The following is a 15,928-nucleotide window of genomic DNA, read 5'->3' on the forward strand; positions in this document are numbered from 1 at the left end:
TGTACAACAATTATACTCCTCTAAATATTGAAATTATCGGTGATGACGATGACATCTTATTTGTTTAATAGCCACATTTATTCTTCTTCTTCTTCTTCTGGTGCATTGGCAGTGGCCGATTGGTTCATTCAGTAACGAAGACGAGCTAAAGCTATTGAGGTAAAGATAGAGTATTCACTTTTATGGGTTTTTTTATTTTTATTTTTTATTTTTAAAAGGTTTAACATTAGAATGAATGCGACTCCGTATGTATTTTTATTGGTTAGCTTCGCCAGATTTCCATCTCTCGGGTGTGCCACTCCTACCCCTTGTTTGTTTGATTGAATAGCCTTCCAAATCTCGTATGTATGTATTTCAGCTTCCGTTACTTTTGAATAGCGGGACAAATCCGTTCTTCATTTTTCATTATGCAGAATCAATTGTTGTTGGGTTTTCTTTCTGTAACCTCTGTTTATTCATTCACTTATTTAGTTGTTTTCTTCTTCATATCTACCAAACCTACTATCAAAATCTTGTCTGATACAAGATTCTTCTAATCCCTTCTGTATATGCTTTTGTTTTGAATTATAAATCGGATATTATTCCTCACTTCTTCTTCTTCTTCTTCTCTCTCTTTCTCCCTTTCTCTAATTTTAAATATTATTTTTTTCGTTTTTGTTTTGGTGCTTGTAGGCCACTTTTACAAAGAAATCATCTTTCGGGTTGTTTGACTTATAGGAGATCAGTTGCCATTAACAATAAGACAAAGAGTTGACATATAGATATATGGATTCTGGAGGAAATTCCCTACCTTCTGGGGCTGATGGGGTGAAGAGAAAAGTGAGTTATTTCTACGACCCAGAGGTTGGCAATTACTATTATGGGCAGGGTCATCCTATGAAGCCACATCGAATCAGAATGACACATGCTCTTCTTGCGCACTATGGATTGCTTCAGCACATGCAGGTTCTCAAGCCATTTCCTGCCAGAGATCGGGACCTTTGCCGCTTCCATGCTGATGATTATGTATCATTCCTGAGGAGTATTACACCCGAAACACAGCAGGATCAGCTCAGGCAACTCAAGCGCTTCAATGTTGGTGAAGATTGCCCCGTTTTTGATGGTCTCTACTCCTTCTGTCAAACATATGCTGGTGGTTCAGTTGGTGGTTCAGTCAAGTTAAATCATGGTCTCTGCGATATTGCTGTAAACTGGGCTGGGGGGCTGCATCATGCTAAGAAGTGCGAGGCCTCTGGATTTTGCTATGTGAATGATATTGTCCTCGCAATTCTGGAGCTTCTTAAACAGCACGAGGTTTGTCTAGTGTGACCGTATCCTAATCCTGTTTTTTCTTTGATTTAAGCAGGAGCCTGCTCAAATAACTTTTTCAATGATATACTTTTGCTCACCAATGCTTTATTCGAACTTCATTGGGTTTAAGCTGTTTGTAGAGGAAATACACGGATCATTGTATACTTCTAAGTCCAACATTTAATAATTCTTTCTATAAGTAAACCCTGACCAATAGGTAAACCCACTAAACAAATTCCCAACTCAACCAATTAGCTGCTGGCCAAAGTATAAAGTTTCAATTCCTGGACCCATGATGATACTTTATGAGAAAACACCAGAGTCTAGAAAATCTTAAGTGGAAAGCACCCACTCTATTTTTCGTAATGACAATGTTAATTTTATCATCATGATTGTAATACTCTGGTCTCAAATTGAGAAGATAAGGAATAGCCTTTAGTGGGGCATTTCTTTGTATACATTTTGTGTACTAGGATTGCGCCCCTCAGCGCTTTTCAATAAATTACTTATTTATATATAAAAAAAAAGAAGATAAGGAGTAGACCACATAGAGTGGGTGGTTTATAAAGATAGTCATGTGTATTAAGTCTCACATTGCTTAGTTATTAGGTGAATTTGAGCTTCATAAAGGATTATAGGGAAGCTCCAAATTGACTAATTCTTTTGGGATGATAGCACATATGTGGCTAGCACCTTTTTTTTTTGTTTGTTTGAGTCGTTACAAATGGTATTAAAACTACCTAGTAACACCATGCAGTACTTGAGCACTGCATGATGTGGTCCTGATGGGAATGTCAAGGGTTTAAGAAAGGGAGTTTGTAACACCCCGATCTTACATTGGGAAGGTGAGGAGTAGACCATCTAGAGTGATCTAGTTTGTAACACCCCTAAAATCCTTTATATGTACTTGGGCCAATGGAACTTTCAATATCTTGGTTGCTGAAGTCCAAATGGATGTCAGGAAGCTGATTCTTTCCTGCAGGGGTGTTAGAATTGAGATTCTTTTAGAAAATAGGCATTTCCTCCTAACCATATGATCTAGATTGCTAATAAAATGCAAAATACCTTCTTTTTGCTCTCTATCCCTTTTTCTTTTCTCTTTGGAAGTCTACAGATACATCTTTTTCATAGAGGAGAGTGGGAGTAGGCCTGACATATGCTGAGCAGGACCATTTAAACTCCACAAACTTACACTCCACCCTGTTATTTGCGCGGGGGGAGGCGGGGCGAGGGTGGATTATCTTTCTTAATATCAATTGAAATAAAACAATGGATAAAAGGTTTGAATCTTTGGTTTAAATTTTTTTTGACAGCGATGGTTTGTATAATTTGGAGGCTTTTTTCACTTATCCCCAAAAAGAAAAGGAGGGGTTTTTCAGTCATCATATTAAACTTTCAAAAGAAAGATAATTTGCAATTTTAAACTGTATGTTCTTTTGCGATTTTATTAAAGGCTTGTCTAGCATGTATAGAATTTTAGACAATGAAAATGCCTTCTAGGCTAGAGCTGCGTCTTGTTACTCAATTTTTTTCCCTCTTCTTCTGTTGGTTTGGTTTTTGAACTCGAGGCAAAAGGACTTTATCTTGCATGACCATCATGCTTGTTATGAACCTTGTTGTGCAATTTGGTTTGACTCATGAACCAGAATGACTACTGTGGCAATTTTTGGAAATTTTTATTTAGTTATTGCATATGTTTGTCTCGTCTTATAGTTGTGTACCTAATTCTTTTAATAATTTTGACATTTTTCTTATCTGATGCAGCGTGTTTTATATGTGGATATTGATATCCACCATGGGGATGGTGTGGAGGAGGCGTTTTACACCACTGACAGGGTCATGACCGTTTCATTTCATAAATTTGGAGATTATTTTCCTGGTACGGGGGATGTACGTGATATTGGATATGGGAAAGGGAAATACTACTCCCTTAATGTTCCATTGGATGATGGGATTGATGATGAGAGCTACCATTGTTTGTTCAAGCCAATAATTGGGAAGGTGATGGAAGTCTTTAGGCCTGGTGCCGTGGTTCTCCAGTGTGGTGCTGACTCTTTATCTGGGGACAGACTAGGATGCTTCAATCTTTCTATCAAAGGTCATGCAGAGTGTGTCAGATTTATGAGATCGTTCAATGTCCCACTATTGCTGCTGGGTGGTGGTGGTTATACCATTCGAAATGTTGCTCGGTGCTGGTGCTATGAGGTATTGTCATTGTTTGATCTTTTGGTTCTGCTTGACTAGAATATTATAAGCTGGTCAATTGTAATAATGTTTGTTCCACGAACGGGATTGCATAATGACTGATGAGTCATGTGGAGAAATCTTAACTAACCAAGGATGAGAAAACTTGCGTGTGGTTTGATCATTGGTATCAAATGTGTTTGTGTCGTGAATTGAATGGGCACAGGGAGCCATAGAAACAGAAAGCAATGGTAACTCATGGTGTCGCAACATGACTTTTGGTAATTGTGTTTGATAGAAGTTTCATTTAAAGTTATATTGAGTTTTTAGGCATCTGTCAAACATTTCCTTGGTTTTCAAGGTGCTATATATATAATTTCATCTTCATTTCCCATCAACAATTAATCATCAATTATGTAGATGGTCAAATTAGAATCACATCATTGCAAAAGTGGGTGGTTTAGAGTCCATATTTGTTTAACAGATCATTGTTTCTTATTGCTCTTCTTGTTTAACTCAGAATTGTGGATGAAGTTAATGTATTACCTTTTTTCATTATTTTTGGGTGGGGGGAAGGGAGTGGAGTGTGGTGTTGTCTACATCGCATTGTTCTTGATGCATAGCCTTTTAGTCTTTCCTTGTATTTTTTTTTCTCACTTCTGGTAATGGTTTTATGGATCTCTCTTAACTAAGCACTTTAATGTCAATTTCTTATATGTAAGGCAGACAGGGGTTGCACTTGGAGTGGAAGTTGATGACAAGATGCCACAACATGAGTATTATGAGTATTTTGGTCCAGATTATACTCTTCATGTTGCCCCAAGTAACATGGAAAATAAGAATTCACGCCAATTATTGGATGATATACGGGCTATGCTTCTTGATAATCTCTCAAAGCTTCAGCATGCACCCAGTGTCCAATTCCAGGAAAGACCTCCTGATACTGAGCTTCCAGAGGTACATTTTTTTCAAGTAGTCTATTTTATTAGATGTATCCATTCCTTGTTCCATCTTTCATATCTCATAGGATTTAGTAATCATTCGAGTATAATCATTGTTTTCGATATTAAATAGTATATTTTTGTTCTGAATTGTCATAACACGATGCTCCCCTTTGTTCGAAGCTTTTTTGATGATTGCGTGCTTTTTTCGTGTGTTTATTTTTAGATAAGATTTCTTTCTATGTATCTAATATTTGTCTGACAACAAATTTGTTCTGGATAATACTTCATAAATTCTTGTTTATCTTCAAGCTCTTTTTAACCGTAGATCAATTGCTGCAGATGATTTTTAATTTAAAATTTTGTGAAATGCTAGAGTTGGTGAAGCTATTGCAGTTGTTCCTTTTAATTTCTCTTCAAGCATTGCGGCATTGAGGATATCCATTGATGGCTTTACCTATTTCATCTCAATTAGATGTATGTTTTGGAAGTTTTGCATGGAACAATTCATTAGCCTTTTTTAGATTAAAGACCCACAGAGAGAGAAAACAAAGGAGAAAAACAGCGACTGTTATTTCATCTTTCTGACTTTTTTTTTTTTTAAAAAAAAAAAATTCATATTTAATGAACAATGCTGGCTAGTTCAAATAAAAATAATTGTAAATAGCAATTTGCTTTATAGAGAATTGTATTAGACAGTTACTTATCAAATATATATATATTAGACAAGTGACTCTCAATTCTTTTAATTGTTTAATAATTTTTAGGCAGATGAAGATCAAGATGATGGAGATAAGAGATGGGATGGGGATTCCGATATGGAGGTTGATGATGAGCGGTATGTTGTCTGGTCCCCCAATTCACATGTAATATTGTACGCTCATCTTTTTATTTACTGAATCTTCTGTTTGAACAGAAAGCCTTTATCAAGCAGAGTAAAGAGAGAAGTTGAACTTGAGCCCAAAGATCTGGTACGTGCTCTGTCTTGTATCTTTCATTACTGATGGTAGCCTCTAACCCATAGTCATATTTGTTCGGCCTGGGCAGCGGAAGAGACAGAGGTGGAAATGGGTTTTTCGTCTCTGCCTCCGTCAATGGCAGAAATGTCAGAATACCACTGACATTCTTCTGCTAGAGGACATTTTCACTACTTTTTGCCTCCACCGAGTTGGTGGCGGAAGTGAGTGGAAGCCGGAAGAGGGGTTGGGCTCGATTGGGCATTTTTGGACCGTTCAAATACAATGACAAAGACATTGTCTGCATCTTGTCTTCGAAGACAAATACAAAGTCACAGAGAGGAGATTAAGAGGCTGAGAGACCGATTCTGAGGGAGGATTACAGAGTGGCGGTGAGATGGGAGAAAGCTTCTAGATCTAGGTTTTTTTCGGAGGTGTGGAGGTTACAAAGGGACTAGGGAGAGAACTGAAAATGCTTTTTCGGTTGTAGGGTTTCTTCAAAGGGATGGCTTTATACAGGTCTCCAAATGGTGTCATTTTTTGTGGTACAAAACGATGCCGTTTGAATGAATTATTTTAAATTTTTTTATCATGTAGTTGGGTTGGCAAAGCGGAAATTTTTCCCTCTTCCGCCTTCTGATCCAACATGGTTGGAAATTTAAAAATCCTTTAGCCTCCCAATTTGCCCTTGTGGGAATCTGACTTGCTTGGATTGGAAGCGGGTCGGGAGGTGGAATTTGTGAATCTGGAATATTTTGTCAATGCTGGACCAGTTATGCTATATGGTTCAGAATGTTGGGCAAACAAGCAAGAAGAAACTTGTCAATTAAATGAGTATGTTAGAGATGGATGTGTGGCAATGGCGCAATGCTAGGAAAGATAGGATAAGGAATTAAGTAATCCATGAGACGGTGCGATCAGCATCAATTGAGGATAAAATTAAGGAGAATAGTTTGAGATTGTTTGGGCATGTGCAATGGAGTGCTTACATCAATATGGAGGAGCAAAAAGGCAAAAAAGGAGGCCGAAAGTGATGTGGCTAGAAAATATAAGGAAAACAGTTGTTAGAGAGCTAAATGCCCACTGGCCCTAAATAGAGCCGACTAGCATTGAGATCCTTATGCTAGACACCAATTGAGTTGGGATTAGGGTTTAGTTGAGCTGGGTTGGGTATAGGCATCAGTTTATTGGTCGGGCAAGCTGGTTCTGTTTCAGCTATTTTTGATCTTGCGACTTAGTTAATCCTTATAAAAATGATCATTTTACAACTATGGGTTGTGCCCTGGCCTTGAAGATTGATCCACCTAGTTAAAATAGGCGTTTTTATCAGCTTAGTAGTAAGCCGGCTTGGCTTATACATGCTGTTGTTCACTTAATATAATATTCAGCCATTGCTTGAATCACGACTCTAATTGAAAGCTGGACTTGGCACTAATTTATGCTGGGAAGAAGAATCTGTAAGCCTTCCAAATTATATGCAGAGAGTAAGGAATGTGGTCTCTTATTTTGTTCTTTTCTTCCCCAACTACCCACTGATATAACAGAACCATTTGTTTCATGTGGCAGTGGCTGCGTCACGATCACATGCCTTAAGCTACTTCCTGAAAATGTTTTTGACTGTTCCTGGCCCCATGCATTTTATATCCTCTCTTATGAATTTGGAATATACTTTCTGCTTTTGTATTTAATAAATGTTACAATATTGGGAAATTACGATTATGGGATAATAGCGTTCAATAATGAGCATCCCAACTTTTAGGTTGTTTTGCCACTAAATTCTAATGTGGCTTACTTTTCCTTTTTCCCCCAGGAGGGCCAAAAAGGAAATGAAGAGAATGCCAGAGGCTTCAATACAGCAGCAGAAGAGGCTACATGCGCAAAGGTGAGGTTAAAATCATAAGGACTTGCATAACATAGTTATTGCTTGCGTAGACCTACGTACATATGCACAGCCATTCATGTAAGAATGCCTCGGCGCTAACAGATCTTTGTGGTTTATATTGGTACTTGCAGGATTTAGAAATGGGTTCTCTACCGGTTGATGAACCTAGCGTGAAAATTGAACAGGAAAATGTGTATAAGCCAGCTAATTAAATGTAACCTAAGTTGTGTTACAAGATCATTCTAGCTCCACTTGTCGATCTCTGAACATGGTCATGTAGACAGTGGCATATAATCAACTGTATTTTATGGGGAATTGAAATATAAATGATCTATTGGGCCAGAATACATCAAGCGGGGATTATCGTGCATTTTTTCAGGTGGGTTGGTGCAAGCATGACAATAAGCTGATTGAGTTCCTTTGCTTTCAGAAATGTATTTTATTTGACAAATTCTCAGTAGAATTTTCTAGGACAAGGCCAACCGGAAATCCATTTGTAGGATAAGAATAACGAAGGCCATGGCCAACAGGAAAACCAAAATGATTTAATTAAAGAGAAAACCGTTTTTCGGGCCGATTATGAGCATAAGCTGCAATAGCTTTAACACCATCTCAATATCCTTTGGAAACTCGACTAATCTTGCCATTATTTTTTCTCCATGGATTGCGTATGGCACTTGCCAAGACTAGTGCCATGGCTATACGGAAGAAAAGCTATTACCTTCCTTTGTTATATAGCCCAAATTGTGGGACTCCAACTCTTAATGATTTTAGAAATAAACATAATTTGCAAAAATCTTTCACCATGTGAGATGAGGTCCTCTAAGGCAGCAACCAGGCGTGTGCCAGCGTAATCTTGTGTGGGCTGGGTTGACAGGAAAACCAACAACTCAGAGACGAGAAATATCTTGTTGTCAGGTATTCTGGTTCATCTTAGCAAAGGTTACGCGATACAGACTCTCTGTCCTCAACGACTGACTGCCTTTCAACTGCGGAATATTAGCTGAGGGATTCTCTAGTTGCTAGAGCTCTGCACCCACCACCAAAAAGGTCAGCCAACACGAAACAGAAATGAAATTACAAAAACAGGAAATAGAAGTAGTTTTCTTCATTTCGAACGAGCAATCGTTTTAATTATCACCTTGCTTTGTTTTGTTTTTGTTTTTGTTTTTGTTTTTTGTTTTTTTTTTTCTAATTGGATTAGTGTTGAGGCAGAGTAAAAAATTGGTAACTAAACCTGCAAGTTACGTTGATACATTCTGCATCTAAGAGGCCAACTGGGTGCCCTCTGAGATCTTCAAAATGCTCCATAACGACTGGGACTTGACTCATACCATACTTAGTCATAATCATTTGGGCAGAAAGAAGATCCATGCCGGGTGTAGCAGTCCATGGTACTTGACATATTTCCTCATCCAAAGTACACATTTCAGATACTAAAAGCTCCTGTAACAGAAGCAACCAACTAGTCAAGCTCACAAGGTGACAAGAAGGTGCAAAAATAATTTACTCATAGTTGGACTTCAATCTGGAAGTCACAATAAATCATTCTCATTTTCACTCTTCTCTTCCCTTCCTGATTTGCTTTGAGTTTCTTCAAAATGACTCAACTACACATTTTCTCTGTTTCTCCCTTTACCAATTGTATAATGTATCCAGATTTTTATTTTCCCCAGTACTTGATTTCTATCAAACTCAGCGCAACAGACGCTCTAAAAATGATAGAAGTGCCATTACCTTGGGCCTTTCGCTTCTTGCTTTCACAATTTTGCTGAACTCTTCAATGCCTCCAAGTGTCAGCAAACCAATCAAAATGTTATTATCATTAACAATCATTGCACAGGACTGCTTTTCTGTAAGCATGAGACTTACTGCGTCTTTAAGTGAAGTGCTCATTAAGACAGTCACATATCTTGTTCTCATGGCTTCTGAAACTGATATTCTCTTTTCCTGCTCTTCGGCTTCAATATCAAAATTATTTACACAAAGAGAACTTTCAACTTCACAAAGGTTACTCATACTAAATGCCTTCTCAGAGAGGGCAGAAGAAGAAGATAGGCCACTTGTAGAACAGGAAGACATTCCAGGTTGTTGAGTTGTAGGAAAATTAGTATGCTTGAGTTTTTTAGTCTCCGTGACATCTCTTCTCCTCGTCTGTCCAGAAGTAATCCATGAGGATAACCCTACAGCTCCAAGTAGTGGCAGGACTATCCGATAGTCCTGTGTCAATTCAAAAAGCAATAGAACTGCAGTGAGAGGTACCTGGCACACCCCTGCAAGAGTAGCAGCCATTCCAACCTGCAAGTGGAAGCTCCCCAATGATCAACCGTATCATGGTCTTTGGCCATCTATAATATATTCTAGTAACAGGAAACATTAGAAAAAGAGTAAGCTTTTAGCCCCCAAAAGCTACATCAATTTTTTTTTTTTTTTTTTTGAATTTTGACACGTTATATCATGTAGAAATTATATTTAAATGAAATCCATAAAACCTCAATTAACAATTTTGGGCCAACGACCTATTTCAACACTTAGCTCTATCCACTTCATGCTTTAACTTAGCTTCTTGTTCAAGATTTTGGGGGGTGGGGGATCATGGACAAATACTGAATAGTTCTACTGCAAAGAAGGTCACTTTCTTCCAATATCACGTGATTTCTGTTCTCGGGTTACCAAATGTCTCCAGTAGAACCCTTCAAATTTATGCATTGATATAAGCCAGGCCTCAAAATATTGAAGGTACAACTATATCCTGCTAAAATAAAAATGGGATAGAGCAGCAGTACCAGGCCATATGCTTGTGGCGATGCCACTTCCAATATGGAGAGATTAATCACAGAATTGGACTGAGAAACTGCAAAACTAATGAATTTCCCATATGCCATGCCTGTTGCAGCACCAATAAAGAGGGAGGGGGCATAGTAGCCTCCTACTAATCCAGAGGCTCGGCACAAAGAGGTTGCTACTATTTTAACTCCTACCAGCTGAAGCAATAGACCAGCTGACAAACCTTTAACAGACGGCCGAGATTCCAACAAAATGTCAACATTCTCAAAGCCCCAGTAAAGGATTTCAGGATATGCCAATGCTATCAACCCAACAATTAAGCCACCCAGTACAGGGAACAAAGCCCTTGGTATGCCAATGGATTTGTGAAGATTGTCAACAATTACCAACATGTATGATGTGCACCTAGATAAGGCCAACGAAACGAAGCCGCATAGCATACCCAACAATAAATACAGTGGAAGCTCTGAAAGACAGTTCAATAACTTTTGCAGTAAATATCTTACCTTTCAAATAAAAAGTTGATAAAACTTCTACAAACATTGAGGCTATGTTCACAAAAAGTTCTATCTAATAGAATGAATATAGTTTCTCCTAACAATATTTAACAAAAGATAGCACTAGGTATATGCAATTCCAAGCTTAACCTCTTATCAGTGGCAGAGCTAGCCATTTCTCTTTTGTTATGGGGAGGGGGGATTTGTACAAATATGAATGTTAATTCAGTAAAAAGGGGAAGGAAAAAAAAAAGTGCTATTTGAGGAAGAAAAATGGTTATTTAAAATTGAATGAGATAAATGTGTAAAGGGAAATTACTAGTATGATCCCTGGGGTTTGCACTTGTACCAAATAGATCCCTAGAGTATCAAAATTATCCTGCAGATCCCTAGAGTAAGCTAACTGCTAAAATGGTCCCTACCATTCATATGATAGACGAAAACTGTTAGACCTCCACGTCAGCCCCTCTCCACATGACATGTTCCATAATCGATCAATCAGCCAACCTTACCATGGCAAACGATACACATAAGAGCCACGTCAATTAAAAAAGGCCACGCTATTGATAAAGGCACATCTATATCAAATAAAATGAACAAAAGATAAACAAGAAAAAAAAAAAGAAGTTGGTTGCTACTCCTCATCTGTGAGTGGTGGCGGCCCCTCATCTGCAAGGGGTAGTGGCCCCTCAAAGGGGCAACTAGCACCCCTGACAGCCCTTTCTTTCATTTTTGGAGGGGGGGTTTGACGGTTGTCCCTCATCTGGAGGATCACTCCTCCCAAATGAGAGGTAGCCATCCCTCGCAAATGAGGGGTGGCGTCACAGCCGACCCTTGTTGATTTGAAGGGCGCAGCCCCTCTCCCAAATGTGAGGGGTGGTGGCCACCACAGCTCATTTTTACTTTTTTTAGTTGATGTTGATGTCTTTTACTAATAACGTAGCCTTCTTAATTGACGTGGCACTGATGTGTATCGTCTGATGTGGCAACAACGTTGGTTGACTCATTGATTATGCCATGTGTCTTGTGGAGAGAGATGTAGTTCCTGTGTCAATAATGATATTGTTGATAGCAGCAATGGTGATGTAGTAACAGAGGCAACAAAGTTAGCAGTATATGGCTGATACAAAAGCAACGGTGCAAGTGGTTATGGTGGACATGACAGCTATGATAACAATGGAGGAATTAGTGGCAGCACAGCAAAGTGGGGCTGCTCTGGTGGTGGTAGAGCAACATTAGTCGTGTTGGTGGTGTCAGCAGCCTTGGTGGTGGAAGACGGTGGAAGACTACGACTATAGCAGCTTCGTAAATAGCATGGTAGAGAACAGGCAATAAGCACGATAGTGGTAACGATAGCACTGAAAATGGTGGTTCGAAACCAAGATCTCGGGCTTATTTTCATCATTCTCATCAACGGACTAAATGATATGTAGGAAGGAATGAGATTTCATTTTATGAATTCCAAACACCTTAGACTTGGACACGCAGAAAAGAAACCCTATTCTTAATTTAGGTGTGAAAATCTAAGGATCTTTGCTTAAGAAGAAGATAAGAACCAATTCAATTAGTTATCCAAAATATAGAGAGACGTTGAAAATGCATTAAGTACATGTTTCACAATGCAAAACAAGACCCTTATTTATTTTCTTGATAGCAGAGCACTGTGAAGGATTTGATTTAAGCAGTCCTTAATTCATTCACCTATGGTCTATTTTTAAATTAGATCAAGTTTGAACAAGGTCAAAATCCTGGCAGACTTTCTGAGTTGTTCAATTTTGAAACTATCCTGGCATGCTAGGAGCATTCATTCGAAATCAACATAGATTATTTAAATTACACAAAACACATACTGTATATACAGAAACAGATATCTGACATTTTAGTACTAGGCATATTGAGGTGCCTAGTCATTTTATTTAGTAAAAGTAATAGTTATGGCCATTCTATATCTAAAATATCTTACTGAGATGAGTGGAGATATATAACCGACATTTTAACTAAAAAAATGCCTATTCTTCTATTCATGATAGTCCAAGAAAAAGTTTAACATGAGAGATATGCATGCATCAACTAGAAGAACAGAGTTGTAAGGTTTTACTTATCCATTAGAAACTGCATAAACATTAAAAGGCCATAAATGTATATATATGATTTAGACTAAAAGAACTAGCTGGTAATGACACACACAGAAAGCCACGCTGGCAGAGGCAAAAAGTGGAATGCTAGAACTTCACTGAAATAAAGAAAAAGAATAGATGCTACTACAACAAAAACATGGTAGACTAGTACGTTTAGTAACTTTAGTGTGTGCCTAATTGTTTTGCCTCTAGAAAAAGACTATATTTTACCACTGGGTGAGCGGAAGTCATAATCCGGGACTTTAAATGCTGGTTCAGAACCAAGACCAACTTCTGAAACTACAGAAGCTATTACGGCGCTTAGTATAACCATAGAAGTGGTATTTGTAAGTGATATTGACGACTCCGCTGGTGATGGCCACAACACTGACTCTACAGCGAAAAAACAACCAGCTACAGCGGCATTGAACCCTGTGTAAGCAAAAAATGAACTTCAATAGAGAAAATAGAAAAGTGATAATAGGTAGATCAATGAGACGAACATTGATTGTTACACCATGGGCCAATCAATATATCAGCAGCATGTTAAATTGTAGTAGAAAAGAAAAAACACGAGACAGTTGGTCTCTTACAGAACGCAAGAAATGGTATTATATATGCTGTATTTTCTTGAGAACCATAACCACACAAACACAAATGCTATCTACTTGTTAATAAAAAAAAGATGTTCATGCATAGCAATTTGCACAAGCCATAGCATTGTGATACTTCCCAAACCAAAGCCGAAATGGAAGTAGATGAACAAATTTTAGAATATTTCCATGACCATGGATGAATATTAATTATACGTAAAAGGAGAAGTTACCAACCGGAGGAGATTCCGGCGGCTGATCCTGCAGCCACAAGGGAGAGCTTTCTACGGGGATTTTTGTCGAACAAAGAGCCAACTCCCTTGGCAATGGAAGTGCCTATCTCAACACTAGGACCTTCAGGGCCCAAGGAATTACCAGTGCCGAGGGTGACACAAGCAGCAAGTGTCTTTAAGAATGGTTGCAATGCAGATTTAACATTATTATTAAGTAGGGAAAACGAAATGGCTGTCGCAGGAGGAGGAGGAGAAGAGTCTTGGTCCACTTGCAGAGCAGGAGCAGTTCGAAGCAGGCTCAAGAAGCTCACGATGAGGCCCCCACAAGCAGGGACCAAAATGACTCGCATCCAGATTACTTGAGCGGGCTCTTCTCTCAACCATGACGCACCTCGAGACGGTATCCCATCCCAGAAAAAGTCACGTATCTCATGTACCTTTATCAATCAATCAATCAACCCATAAGATTAATCTCTTTCTAATATTAATTTCAATAAATTAAAAAAAGAAAGAAAGAAAGGCCTAGAGATGGATTGGGAGCAAGTGACGTACTGCGTTGTTGAAGACCACGACAGCGATGCCGGTAAGAAGACCAACCAAGCATGAGGAAATTATTGTTGCGGAATTAGCATCTTCCGTGACAGCAGTTGTTGTGGCTGGTCCGTCCATGGCCACATCTTCATCTTTATCCTCGTCGCCGTGGACGAGGAGAGATTCGGAGTGTCCACTTTCAGGCAGAGCACAAGGAGGGCTGAGCCGTATCCAGTTGCATTTGTGAACTAGTAATGAGGTGCTGAAAGATTGTGAAGATTTGTTGCGGAAAGAAGCAGAGACGAGTGGAAGTGGAAGCAACTGATAATAACGGTGACGCTGAAAATTGGGGAAGCGCGCTGCACATTCCAAACTCCTCATTATCTTAATCTATTCTTTTTGCGGCAGATTCAATATCTGACTCTTTTGTCTCTTATTTTAACACTTTTATCCTATATGATATCCCCTCCGAAAAAATAAAAATTGGATTTATTTGTATTGGTTTGAGAATATTCAGGTGCAATTGAGAGCCCCTACTATCGTTCCCGGTCTAAACCAGCTTTTTTATAGCATCTAATCACAATATGACGCATCATCAATTTGACAAAAATACAAAAAATAAAAGTAAGAACAAACACACCAGTTCAAACAACAAAAACACCCCTGCCGGCCAAACCCAGTCGTGGGTCTGGCCGGCCGTAATCCGCCTCAAAACTTCTTGTTAAAGCCTCAAAATCCGTTTTTGGATTCAAATCTAAAACTTAGAGGTAAAATTCTAACCCTTTAAAAATTTTATCATTCTAATAGTTGAAAAAAGTGACTCACGACGCTGGAGGAGGTGACTCATGGCTGGGTCACGGCCAGACCCAGCCGTGGGTCACGCCATACCCACCGGCAGAGAAGAAGAAAAAGTGGGAGAGAGAGGAGAGGAAATAAAATTTTCGGTGAAGATGAACTAAAGAAGAAGAGAAAGAACAAATTCAATGTTTTTATTCTTATTTTATTAGATGTAATTAGCTGATGTGTATACCTTCTATTAGATACTGCAAAACATCACTTTTAAAGATGGACCTGGTAGAAGGTTTTCCTAATCATTTTTAGAGTGAGTTTTGGTGGGAACGGGCCGAAGTCACTGGACCATTTCTCCAGGCAATAATTGCCTTTGTCACCCTATGAGAATAGGACCCTCTCAAATTGCGATATGGAGGAAAGCAGCAGGTACACTCCTTGACCCGAGCCCGAGCTAGCAAGTGACCTTCAAATAACCACAAGAAACTCAGTGACAAGACAACATGTAGCAGAGGAGTGCATATGCTCTGATCTACCCGGCCAAGTAAACATAAGTATAAGAAGGAAGGTAAACTCCCATCGTCACCATCAATTTATATCCAAGTATTAATCACTTTATAACTTAAGAGAGTTCTCTTTGCCTTACAATCTTACTGACTTAAGTATCAAAGCTATCATTTGCCGGATCTCAGCAAGCTTCTAATCCTTGTTTCTTAGATTGTGTTAGAGGACAGCTCGTTAGAGAGCACCCAAGAAGAAGGAAAAGCCCAAAGAAATTGTCAATGGATTTTGGATCTGTCATGTTTTGTTTTGTTTTTTTTGTTTTTTTTTTTTTTTAATATTTTGATGTAACATAAAAAGTGCAGTAATTTTGAGTGTTTTATGAGTATTTTGTATTTTGAGTTGTTTTTAATGTTTTTGTTTTAAAAGGAGAAAATAAATGGAAGAAGAAAAAAAAATGATATTAAATAAATATTCTCAACCACATACATTCAAGGAAAAATATTTTATGAGTAGAGCAATGTTACATATTACATTCACATCCCACTTTCGTTGTATTTGTTAATTGTATCAACCTTTGTTTTTTTATTGAAAAAAGAGGTTATATAAAAGAACTCTCAAAACTCA

At 38.4% G+C, this 15,928-nt stretch overlaps 2 protein-coding genes across 5 annotated transcripts; one reads left to right on the plus strand and one right to left on the minus strand.

Moving 5' to 3' along the window:
- LOC132168248 (histone deacetylase 19-like) lies at window positions 1-7,623 on the plus strand. Of its 4 annotated transcripts, none has more exons than XM_059579376.1 (8): window positions 1-159; window positions 673-1,293; window positions 3,055-3,495; window positions 4,201-4,431; window positions 5,183-5,253; window positions 5,332-5,386; window positions 7,182-7,253; window positions 7,385-7,623. In XM_059579376.1, exons 2-8 carry the CDS (start codon window positions 766-768, stop codon window positions 7,463-7,465), a joined length of 1,479 nt encoding a protein of 492 aa, XP_059435359.1. In that variant the 5' UTR covers window positions 1-159; window positions 673-765; the 3' UTR covers window positions 7,466-7,623. The 4 variants fall into 4 exon arrangements, with proteins under 4 accessions (XP_059435359.1, XP_059435363.1, XP_059435362.1 ...); XM_059579380.1 differs by having other exon boundaries at window positions 718-1,293; XM_059579379.1 differs by lacking the exon at window positions 1-159 and adding an exon at window positions 269-341.
- Window positions 7,624-7,782: 159 nt separating this feature from the next.
- On the minus strand, window positions 7,783-14,394 carry LOC132168247 (chloride channel protein CLC-e). The gene is made up of 7 exons (XM_059579375.1): window positions 14,033-14,394; window positions 13,485-13,917; window positions 12,886-13,086; window positions 10,040-10,506; window positions 8,991-9,551; window positions 8,491-8,699; window positions 7,783-8,283 (listed from the first exon to the last, which is right to left on the minus strand). Exons 1-7 carry the CDS (start codon window positions 14,390-14,392, stop codon window positions 8,253-8,255), a joined length of 2,262 nt encoding a protein of 753 aa, XP_059435358.1. The 5' UTR covers window positions 14,393-14,394; the 3' UTR covers window positions 7,783-8,252.
- Window positions 14,395-15,928: the final 1,534 nt, after the last annotated feature.

The sequence above is a fragment of the Corylus avellana genome, chromosome ca1 (genome assembly GCF_901000735.1).
Source record: "Corylus avellana chromosome ca1, CavTom2PMs-1.0".
NCBI classification, from domain to species: Eukaryota; Viridiplantae; Streptophyta; class Magnoliopsida; order Fagales; family Betulaceae; genus Corylus; species Corylus avellana.